Genomic DNA, 12,225 nt, shown 5'->3' on the forward strand with positions numbered 1-12,225 from the left:
GTAAATTAAAAAAAGGTGTATAGTTAGAATGCACCCAGTGCAGGTAAATCATTACTAGCATACGTAACTTGTATTGTAAGGATGCATCCAGTGCAGGTAAATCATTACTAGCATACGTAACTTGTATTGTAAGGATGCATCCAGTGCAGGTAAATCATTACTAGCATAGGTAACCTGTATTGCTAGGATGCATCTATTTCAGGTAAATCATCACTAGCATAGGTAACTTGTATGGTTAGGATGCATCCAGTGAAGGTAAATCATTACTAGCATAGGTAACTTGTGTTGTTAGTATGCATCCAGTGAAGGTAAATCATTACTGGTTTAGGGAACTTGTTAAGTGGGACCCAGTGCAGGGAGTGGGAGAGAACTAGAAATTAAAACAAGCACTCGACTGGAACAGGTTGTATATTGGATGGGAGTAGTCGTAACTGAAATGAACCGTTTCGTAGACCGCACGCTTCACACGATCTTGTAACATTTTATGAAAGGCCAGATATGAACATAATCCATTAAATGCATTGCCAAAAGGAAACGAAATGGCATTGTTTAAAGAAAATGTCAGTTGGAAAGCAACAACCTATCAAAACTTTCGTCCAGATAGTGTGCGTCTTTTCTGGAGACAGTGAAGTTAGTCATGAATATTCCTCTCAGCCAGCTGGTAAAAACACAGTCAGTCACAGCTATAAGATGATCATAACATGGCACAGGCAATATTTTGATGATGCAACCTGGTTAATCAACTTGGTTCGACCTACTCATCCTGACCCGTAACTTGTATGGCTAGCACAGATATTTTCGATGACAGGAGGCTGACCATAACATCTTTTGTGATGTCAGCTCTATATCAACATCAACACCAATGAGGAAATGAGGGACTTCATGTGATTTGGACAGCATATTTCAAAGAAAAGACACGTGGATAAATATATTTCAAGACTTGTCCAGCATGTATCCTCAAATTAAATTAAATTAAATTAAATTAAATTAAATTAGATTAGATTAGATTAAATTAAATTAAATTAAATTAAATTAAATTAAATCTGTCGGACCTGTAAGAACCAATAGAATAATTCATAAGTAATTCTTGTAAGACATGCGTTACAGTTTTAGCATTACTGAATTACAATATTTTACCTTTTCTGTCAATGGGAGACACCTGTGTTATCGAATGCTGAAATACGTAGGAATGCGTTGAAAACCTCCTCGCTGTGAGTCGATATGTCGATTCAGCATTTCGAAATGGACACTATTGTCTGATATCGATCTGGTATTTCTTAGTGGAGTGTTCACACTGAAACGAAAGTACATTCCTTTGGAAATAAGAATGACAAAGGGGGGATTAATACAGCATTTATGGAGAAAACTAAGGGAGTATGTTACAGCCAAGAGTTACACCTACGACTTTCATTGATTTTGTATAATTAAACACTCGTTTCTTGCCTGTAATTGTGGTATAACACAGTTGAGTGGGAGTGTTGTCCTGCATGATAGCGTTCTCGTCCTGTCGCTTACAAGACAAGACTGCATGTGTTATCATGCAAAGTGTGGTGGATTTCTTTAACAGCTGGGTCAGGTGAAAGTCGCTTACAAGACTAGACTGCATGTGTTATCATGCAAAGTGTGGTGGATTTCTTTAACAGCTGGGTCAGGTGAAAGTCGCTTACAAGACTAGACTGCATGTGTTATCATGCAAAGTGTGGTGGATTTCTTTAACAGCTGGGTCAGGTGAAAGTCGCTTACAAGACTAGACTGCATGTGTTATCATGCAAAGTGTGGTGGATTTCTTTAACAGCTGGGTCAGGTGAAATTAACACCCCTGTATACATGATAGATGATGAAAATAAACACACATAGCCTCAGTGCAATGGGGTCAGGAATCGCTATCAAATGAAGATAAACAACAATCTCATTTGACAGTGAATCAGTATTAACGACCTCCTGGCATAAAGTGACAAAGGAGCGTTAACAGATGGTACTTAATGTTACCCTGCCTGTGTCTCGACATTAAGGTTGAATACATTCTTTGAGTCCTCTAACAGTGAGGGGGTACAATGATGGTGTGCTAATACTCTGATACTATGCATTCATCATTGCAAGTAACTTGGATATCCCAATAGTTAACCACACACACACACACAATCACACATACACACATGCACACACATATACACCCACACCCACAACACATACATATGCAAATACGTGTCTCTGTGAAAGTGAAATGATCCAACACTGTTACTCTTAACACCTGAACAATCCAGATACCGCTCTTTGGTAAATTTAACGACAACCTCGGTTAACCCTGTTTGTGTTTAATTCGTTTTGGATGCTCTGCTAATTATATTTTCGAGGTGACAAAATTTTCATGCCTGCAAAACTCTGTTTCAGGGCTTGCTGTACCCCTCCTGCTACGGAATTTTACGCCACTGGTCTACGCCCCAGGAGAGGGGGAGACTTGGCTCCGCTGTCCTCACAGGTAGGTCACGTGATACCTCCAGCTACTAGACCCTCGTGTAATTACCCTACTCACCTGATTGTCCTTTACAGTTTGACGGCACCGTGTCCTGGCTGGACGATTCCGGATCATGGTCATGTGGGAACCGGGGTTCGAATCCAAGATCATGTGATTCTAACTCGCTGAACTGAATATTGTATACTGAACAACGTAAGAAGAGCAAATTTTGAAAAAAAATAAAATCTCTAATATGTAATTATATATATATATGGTTTGAACGCTTAGAATATGTAACGTTTACTGTATATTAACCTGTTTACATGTTTATGGAGCGACCATATATATATATTTATACATATTATATATATATATATATGAATTTAGTTTTAGGCTGCACCCAGTTTTCCAGCCATAGTCTTGTAAATAATCGAGTCTGGACCAGTTAGTCCAGTGATCGACAGCATAAGCATCGATCGGCGCAATTGGGAACCGATGTCATGTGTCAACCAAGTCAGCGAACCTGACCACTCGAGTCGTAAGAGGCGACTAGCGGGAGTAACGAGTCGTAAAAGGCGACTAACGGTATCGGGTGGTCAGGTTCGCTGACTTGGTTTGACACATGACATCGGTTCCCAATTGCGCCGATCGATGCTTATGCTGTCGATCACTGGACTATCTGGTCCAGACTCGATTATTTACAAGACTATGGCTGGAAAACTGGGTGCAGCCTAAAACTAAATTCATTCACTCACTCAAACCATTCAATCTCAGTAAATTTATTCTCGATAACAAAACCGAAACTTAACGTGGGTTGATGTAGGATCGATAACCAACACTTTGTGTTCTGGAATTAACATATCTTTTTATTTCATTTTGATCTCACCCATGACAACGGATCCTCCGCTGTTCTGGGACATAAAACTATACCGGCTACATCCCGCTACTGTTAAACTGTCATTGCAGGCATTCAGTTGAGTTTATGGCCAAATGCTGTTGGTGTAACGACAACTGTTGTATTGAACTACTATATGAGCTTGCATAGAGAAATAACGTTGATCCCGGGTATTGGTGTAAGCTGTGTTTCAAAACGTGTCTACTGAACAGCAAAAGGAACGCAACACAGTTTTTGTCTGTTTGTTTGTTTTGTTTTTGCTTGTCTGTTTTGTTTTGTTTGTTTGGGTGTTTTTGGTCACTGTTTTAAATACAAGACATACACATGAATGCTCACCTTTAAGAGATTTCATTTTTTCGAATCTTGCATTTCTTTTGCTGGTGAGTATATCTACTCCATTCATGTCGAGGTGAAGATCGACTGAGTGTACAGGCGCGCACTCTATATCACAAGTACAAGGGACCGATGTTTTAACTATCAAGATGTAGAGGATGCTCCATTGTTGGATGACATTATTTGGGAACTAAACTGTAATTCTATGATTTCCAGAAACAGGGAGATACTCTTGCAACAGCTCACTGCCAAAAGCAAAGAGCCTATCTTGGGGATGCATATCACAAATTATCAAAAGCTAACTTTATGGTAACAACACAGTGGTATACGTATTTTAAAGAATATAAAATGTTAGACAATTTAAATGTGTATTTAATCTTCATTAGAAAGTATGGTTGTATGGAAAAGAATCCTAATTTAAAAGCACGCCGTTGTGCACCTAACATATTGTCCAAAATGGCAGAAATACTACCTCAGTCTTCAAGGGTATTGTTTCACGAGCCAAATGGAACTTGACCCGTATCCTTGATGCCTGGTCATTATGTGCGACTTATGGGTCACCGACTATCCGAACTGATACGAGGAACGTAATGCATCTGGCAATAACCGAATCTGTCTCACTTCACTGTAATGACGACAGCCGTGGTACACAGTACATGGCGTCGATATTCACCAAAACACTAGTCCCGTAAAATAAGAAGTGTCGAACATAATCCACAGGTGCAGGCTATGTGTTTCATAAATCATTTATTTGGTACACGATATCACAAATTTCTGTCGACAATACATATCGATGTCAGAAAATTGGAAATACATATCAGATCCACTCCTTGCTCCTTCATCAGACTGATGCTCTGAAACGTGGAGAACGTTTAGGAATAAAAGAAGTTGTCCTCAAACGTACTATGTATTATTGTTCTTCTAAATGCCTATCAAAGACGATATTTATGTAATGTGTGACTGTGAGTCCTATGACGCCAACTTAATGTATGGTTAGTCTGAAACAAAATTAAGGGATGTGCCACTAAAGACGCGGCAGTGGCAACAATATTTTACGCGTAAGTCTATACAACGTCGTTAATGGTCGCCCGCTGTTACTGTTCCAGGAGCCTACGCAGGAGCGGTGATCGGCTTCCCTCTGGCCGGTTTCATCACACACTACATTGGCTGGCAGTACATCTACTACATCAACGGTAAGAGGAGATAACTTCTGCTTTAACGGTGGTTGTCTAGTTTTTCCGGGTTTCTAAACGTATAATCGCAAAAAGACGGCGTGCACGCTTTGCGTTAGACCACTACTGAAGTCAGCAGTTATCATCTCAGACAAAGTGTATCATAAACTCATATGTACAAAAGACTGTATGTAACGAAATTGTATCTCCCAACACATTAAAGAAACAAGTTACAAAATTAGTTCGTATCTACACATTTTAATTAGCTGAATGGAAAAATCAGTATGTGCATGCATGCTTGCTTGTGCGTATTCAATTTAAATTTAACATTCTCATCCATTCGGTCATGTCAAATTATAACGATGTATGTATGTATGTATGTATGTGTGTGTGTGTGTGTGTGTGTGTGTGTGTGTGTGTGTGTGTGTGTGTGTGTGTGTGTGTGTGTGTGTATGTGTGTGTGTGTGTGTGTGTGTGTGTGTATGTGTGTGTCTGTGTGTGTGGATTTCCCCAACGGATCTATTATCTCCCTGACGATAAAAGAGAAACACATATGAGTTCCGTGTCGTGTAATTATTTCAGAAACAACTTGTTATATATGTATACTGCACGCTCGCCATTCTCATAACTTTCTTTTTTTATATATGTATTTGAATCTAGTTTGAAGTGAATTCTTCATATGGAGATGTTGAGGACACCAACATGTCTTTAGAAAATACAAGCTCTGATGTCCCAGTGTTCTTGACTGTCCACTGTTTTTATGCAATGCCTCTCACGAAATATTGTGATGCACTACTTTCCTCTCTAGGTGGCGCTGGCGTGCTGTGGATGTTGGTGTGGGTGCTGATGTCGAGTGAAAAGCCGTCGCATCACAGACGCATCAGCGACTCGGAGCTGCTTTACTTACAGAAATCCCAAGGCAACCAGGTCGTGGACTTTCAGGTACATTGCCAGTTACAAGTGACATTATGGCATGTGTGAGTTTGTCCGTGGTAAAGTTGTATGAGGTTTCACCATCGCTCATGGTGACGCGGGTCCTTTATGTAGTAGAACCAAACACCTTTTCTCCAACTGCTCCTCTATCGTTTCAGCTGGTAGCATTGTGAGTCCATTGTGTCTCAAGATCGTTTCTGCAAAACGCGTTCTTCAGTCGGGTCGTTATGTGTAAAAGATGTCTTCTGATAGATCTTGGTACCAAGTATTCTAAGTCATCTCGTGCAGACTTCTCGAAGAATTGCCTATGAGCTATCTAGGGTTTCATTCGTGAGAGTAAAGAACCTGCCCCGGCCTTATCACCAATACACAGGAATCTCGTCAAACTTGGTTCACGTCGCTCCGACTTCCAGTCCAAAACTTCATTAATAATAACAACTAAGAGACACATACTGGATTAGATTCGATACGTTTTCACCAAATGCTCGAGATTATATGGTTACGACATAAAAGATATCTTCTAGATCACGCGCACTGGGCCGATTCTTCTTGCAATGTAATGGCTATTTTATAACGGGTCTTCCCACCTACCAAATTCCTACTGTTTCAGTAGAAGCAGTCACCGGAGCACGTTAATCCCCTAAGATCCCTTATTTTGTTCCCTATTAAAAAGTTGACTGGGCAAATGTGATAAGATATAAACAGCGCGTGATGCATCGGTTTCTGCGTAGACCTTGCCGTACTTAAAGCACGACCCAGTACAAGCTGTGATGATCAGTAATTGCAGCAATCACGTGATGAGCGTTGATGTCTGACTAACTGTTTATGATGATAGTTCCACAGGTGTTGCCACCAAAATGGCCAAACAACAGTTTACCAATCTGACAGGTAGCCATGTGAGAGTAATTGTTTAGACTGGCATGCCAGGTATTCACGAATCAGGCGGTTATGAATTTTAAGCACTTTCATGATTAAGTTTATAGGAAGTCCAGTTCTAACGCAGTTACATATGGAATTTCGGGATAAACAAGGGTCAATTTAACATGCTCCCCTGTGGTACTGTACACATTATTATTATTTTTGATTATGGGATATTTATATAGCGCATCTTAATGCAAGTGGCACATGCTCAAGGCTCAACTCAACCGCTTTCCTATCCTACTTACATATTTACTGCTGAGGGGACTGGGACACATAGTCACACTAATGTGTCCAAGTTTACTGCATGTTGCTGTACCAGCAACTAGGTGTTTGCACGTGTTCATGTGGCCACCTTCTGGTAGCCTACCAACTGAAACATTCTTCAGTCAATATACAAAGCTGACTCCAAGGTTACACACGGTCACAGGTGGGCTTGATCCGCACTCCTTAAGTTGAACTAACCTCTACATAAACTAACCCCTGAACTACATTCTAATATTTAGGATTATACCTATAAACCCATTTAACCCTCACATTTCTAGACGTGAAATTCACTGAGAAATGAGAACTGCTTTATGATTTGGGTATTTCAAATTTGAGTTTTGCATGAAGGGGTTGCCAACTCCCTTGGGATAGTCAGTGGTTAAAGCGTTCGACCGTCATACCGAACTCTCGGGTTCGATTCCCCGCATGGGTGCAATGTGTGAAGCCTATTTTTGGTGTGCCCCGCCGTGATATTTCTGAAATATTGCGAAAAGCAGTGTAAAGCCATACTTACTCACCCACTCACTCACTCACTCACTGGCTGTTTTATATTTGATATTTTTGTCCATAAACACGCGATGCCAATATCATCGTTGTGGCATCGTTGCCATTTGTAAAAACAGACCATATCTCCAAAATGATTACTAGTATTTTCTTTCTTTCAGGAATCATGGTTACCTTGGAAACGCATTATTATTTCGCCCGCTGTCATATCCCTCTGCTTCTGCCATTTTGCCAGAAACTGGGTGTTTATTTTAATGCTGACGAACGAACCTTTCTACCTGAGCTTATTTGGATTTAACGTAGCTGAGGTAAGTATACATATGTACAACCCTACTTTCCTTTCTTGACATGTGTTCTCAGTTTTAGCATCCAAATCATGTCCATCACGTGTGATATCCTCGTAAATACTTCAACAAGAATGTGAAAGAGTCACAGCAGTAAAATGTGCACTGACAGTGTTCAACTCTTTATACCGTGCGGTAAATTTTCAGCACAGATTAAACAGAAAATTGGCCGTTAGATTACGCCTCTGTAACGTAACCTTGACCTTCCAGAACGGTGTGTATTCCTCGCTGCCCCACATATTGAAGGTTTTGCTGGCGTTCGTCAGCGGCTACATCGCCGACTGTCTGCTGCTTAGGAGCAAGCTGAGAACCGGGACTGTCAGGAAGCTCCTCACAGGAATCGGTAATGCTACGCTTTAGTGCTAGGTTAACGTTGTTTGACGTAGTAAGCAACATTCCCGTATTATCAAGGCGGCTTGTCAGTAGTCGGCAATCCACAGCAGTGAGTTAGTTTCTACGATAACTTAACGCTGTCCCTCTTGCAGCATAACATATTTTGTTTCAGCATAACATATTCAGTTTCGTTGCTTCGAGTTCCTTTCAAAGACTTGAAATTTCAAGTAATTTATCGTTACTTCAGGTTTCTTGAAAAAAATACTGAAATGTCAAGTATTTTCGCGTTAATTAGAGTAACGAGAAAATTGTTGATGTCACGCAATCAACTGAGCTACAGCAAATTATAATCAATACTGTGTTTGGTCATCATAGGCGCACAGAAACAATTCCAGTAATATGCATGACACAGTAAATCATACATGCGTGGAACATATGCTTTTGTGAATGATCCTATCATACTTTGTTGTGTTTGACTTGGATTACTTGCCGACAGTCAGTTTCACATTGTGCATGATGAAACGTCAGTGCATACATCGTGACATAATACCTTCTGTTTCTGTTTCAGCGTTCGGGGTTCAGACTCTGTCCTTCTTCATCCTGACCTTTGTACGGAGCAAGGTAGCTGTGATCGTCTTTCTCACTTTCGGAGTGGGCTTTGGGGGTCTAGCGGTGTCAGGTACGTCTAGTTCGTCATCATCGTCGTCGTTCTTGTCTTTAAAACCACATTTACTCCCCGCTACCTCATAAAAACACACAGTAATTAATTATTATTATCATAATGCGTAGAATAATAAACTCTTTCAGTCCTTTGCTTTTTTTGCCTGTGTCTAAATACTGTGAGTTGTCTGCGCAATAGGGAGGAGGAGTACCTCCTCAGCACAGATCCCCAAACACCACTTACTCACCTCCTCGACATGGATGACATCGAACTCCTTGCTGAAGAAGAGACCAGTCTGAAAGAACAGGTTCTCCTTGTCGAGTCCTTTTCTAACGATATTGGCATGACATTTGTATTCGACAAATGTAATACTCTTCATTTGAAACGAGGAAAGATAACTAATGATGTATCGGTTAAATTGCAAATATGGGAGTTATCGAGCATCTTGTGGAAGGTCAGGCCTAACCTGGAATGGAAGACAAGCTCCAGAATGCCCAGTTGCAATATAAACTTCAGGCCAAGTATAAAGCTCCCTCCTATTCCTTTAGAGCAGATGAGTGGACTAAACAAGACAGCCAGAGTCTTGACCGCCTGACCAGAAGGATCATGTCTGATAACAGAACACAATACCCTCGTTCCTCTCTTTATCGTTTATATATACCAATCAATTGTTGGACACAATCTGCAATTTGAAGTTGATTTTGTTGATGGCGATGTACTGCTGGACGGTGATGGGAGTAAACCAGGTGAAGTCTTTCACCAAGTCTGCTCAGAGTCGGTCCTTTGTGGAGAAGCTGTCCGAGAAGCCATTGCATCGTGTGTACATGCATGAAGTCGGCCGGTCTCAAATGTGAAGCTGAGGGATTCCTTTTCTTTGCTCATTCACTTCGCAATCGCCAGAATGTGATTCTTAATTAAAATGTTAGTATGAATTGTCGACTGTGCAATGAATGTACAGAGACTGTCCAACACCTTGTCAGTGGATGCCCTTTCTTGGCACAAACAACATATCTTACAAGACATGGCTCGCTGCTTTACTATCGTCTCCACCATGGATGCGGCTTTGACCACGAGACCCATCGATGGTATGACCCTGAACAGGCCCAGGACGTCATAGAAAATGATGCTTTCAAACTCCCCTGGACTAGACCCATATACAGCGTGAGACGATTTCCAGCCAACACACCTTATCTTGTACTTTGGGATATATCTATATCACTGAAATTTTCTGTCCCTTTTGACAGCAGTTTGATTGGCAAGATTCAGGGAAAGCATGGTAAATATGCAGACCTCGCCTTTGAAATGTATCGCTGTCGTCAGGCTGTCGTCAGGCTGTCCCCATTGTTCTCGGTGTCCGGGTTCTCCACCTTGGATGAGGTGCCCTGGTTGAGAACCCGGGCACTCTCCAGATCTGATCCAAGAGATCAGGAGAGTGACCGGGTTCTCCACCGGGAGCACAGCCCTTCTGAAAATCTGGGTAATGCAGAAGACTGCAGTGTTAGGGAGACTTCATATTCTCCGGAAAGTTCTTCGTGGGTTTGACTAAGCAGCGTTTCCGTGAGAAGTCCCATTCGCTGTTTGGACTGCGTGTAGCAGGAGGAAGGGCTTGGAGCTGATGATGAGTCTTACCGGCCTGACTGTGCCAAGATCACTCGAACCATCTCTGCTGCATGTCTATCTTAATCTGTAAAACAGAATAATTACCATAATGCGCAGAACGCTAGTATTCTACACTGTACATACTGAAGCTTATTTTGTGAGGTGAGAATAAATAGGGTTTGATGTCGTGTCTGTCTATCTATCTCTCTCTCACTCTCTCTCTATATCTATCTATCTATCTATCTAATAGGTGGAATAGGTCTTCAGCATGCTTGCCCATGCTTGCAATAAATAGCGACTATGCTTATCGTAAGAGGCAACTAACGGTACCGGGTGGTCAGGCTCGCTGACGTGGTTGACACATGTCATTTGTTCCCATTTGCGCAGATTCATGCTCATGCTGTTGATCATTGAATTGTCTGGTCCAGATTCGATTATATACAGACCGCCGCCATGTGGCTGGAATATTGTTGAGTGCGGGGAAAATTAAACTCACTCACTCTCTCACTGGCATATATACCCCGGATATGGCACCAGTGGCTTTGTACTAACCTGACACTGTTTATCAACAACACCTGGATGAGGTCTCTTTAATTAGTATCAGGTAGCGAAAGTTCTCTGGTGCATCTGCATGGCATGGAAAGGTGCAATGTTTCATGGCTTACACTTTGGACACGCAAATTTTGGCGATGCTGCTACAGTCTGTTGCCACGCCATCTGTCGTTGAGGTGTCGCTTCTGACGGGTCTGCAGATGAAGCTCTGTAGGCTATGTACTCCTCTTTATATCCACCCAATAGCTGACGGTTAGTACCCATGTAGGGAATCCTAACTTTCATATTCACGTGTAAGTATGAACGATTATACATGAATAATATATGGTGACAAGAGGCAAAGTATAATAAGATGTTTTGTCTGAGAATAGCATTAATTTTTATCAAATCACTACGCTCTTTGTACAGAAAGAGCAACGTTTGTTCTACAAAGCTGTACAATTAGCGGGAAAATAGAATAATTACATGAGCAATGGTAGGGTGGTTAAAAGAGACCACCCGAACTAATAATACCAAAATGTTGTCTAATTGTGTAACCTATATTATATAACGTAGATCAAATCGCTTTGCTTCGTAGTGAATGTTTGATAAATATAGCATAATTAAGATCAAACTGGCTGTGGTATTTATTGGTGTTCAGTGGTAGGGCATTATTTCTCACGCGGAGTCATTATGATCCATAGCGGTGGGGAAAGTGGGGAAAGATGACCCTGCATCCTTTCAGATCGGAATGAAAATTTAAGGGACGAACGCAAAGAGAAAAAGAGAAGGCCTGAACCAGATATGGGACGATAAGTAGAGTGACCGAGTGAGTGAGTGAGTGTGTGCGTGAATGAGTATTGCTGAACACTGCATCAGTAAGTTTGCAGCCATTCGCGGCGAGCGGTGAAAGTGGAACGATATAGACAATACATGCAGTTTTATAGATCGGTGTACTTATACGGCTTGTGTTGGATGCCACACACAGTCACAGATGGCGGATATCAATAAATCAGGGACCCATCACGTGACGTAAATGTTGATATCAGATTTAGTTTCGGCGAAATTTGCTTTTATTTAGATTGGAGACGCCACAAATTAGTCAGATCATCCACTGACGTTTTTAATTTGTGGTTAAAATTTCTCTAATATTCTCCGAAACAAATCATATTTCAGTATACTAGAATTATTGAATACATAGTCCCTTTTTAAAATACAGTATTAAAGTAATCTGAGACAGACTGTCCATAACGTGCAATAAACACAGAACATTTACCCTA

General features: G+C 41.1%; 1 protein-coding gene across 1 annotated transcript in view; it reads left to right on the top strand.

Annotated features, from left to right (window-relative positions):
- The window catches only part of LOC137261330 (vesicular glutamate transporter 2-like), a 36,503-nt gene that overhangs the window by 16,745 nt on the left and 7,533 nt on the right, over positions 1–12,225 (top strand). The window contains exons 4-9 of the mRNA XM_067799068.1: positions 2,392–2,479; positions 4,790–4,876; positions 5,664–5,797; positions 7,639–7,785; positions 8,032–8,164; positions 8,723–8,833. Of these exons, the coding sequence (XP_067655169.1) occupies positions 2,392–2,479; positions 4,790–4,876; positions 5,664–5,797; positions 7,639–7,785; positions 8,032–8,164; positions 8,723–8,833 (700 nt within the window). The remainder of the gene's footprint in view (positions 1–2,391; positions 2,480–4,789; positions 4,877–5,663; positions 5,798–7,638; positions 7,786–8,031; positions 8,165–8,722; positions 8,834–12,225) is intronic.

The sequence above is a fragment of the Haliotis asinina genome, chromosome 14 (assembly GCF_037392515.1).
Source record: "Haliotis asinina isolate JCU_RB_2024 chromosome 14, JCU_Hal_asi_v2, whole genome shotgun sequence".
Classification (NCBI taxonomy): Eukaryota; Metazoa; Mollusca; class Gastropoda; order Lepetellida; family Haliotidae; genus Haliotis; species Haliotis asinina.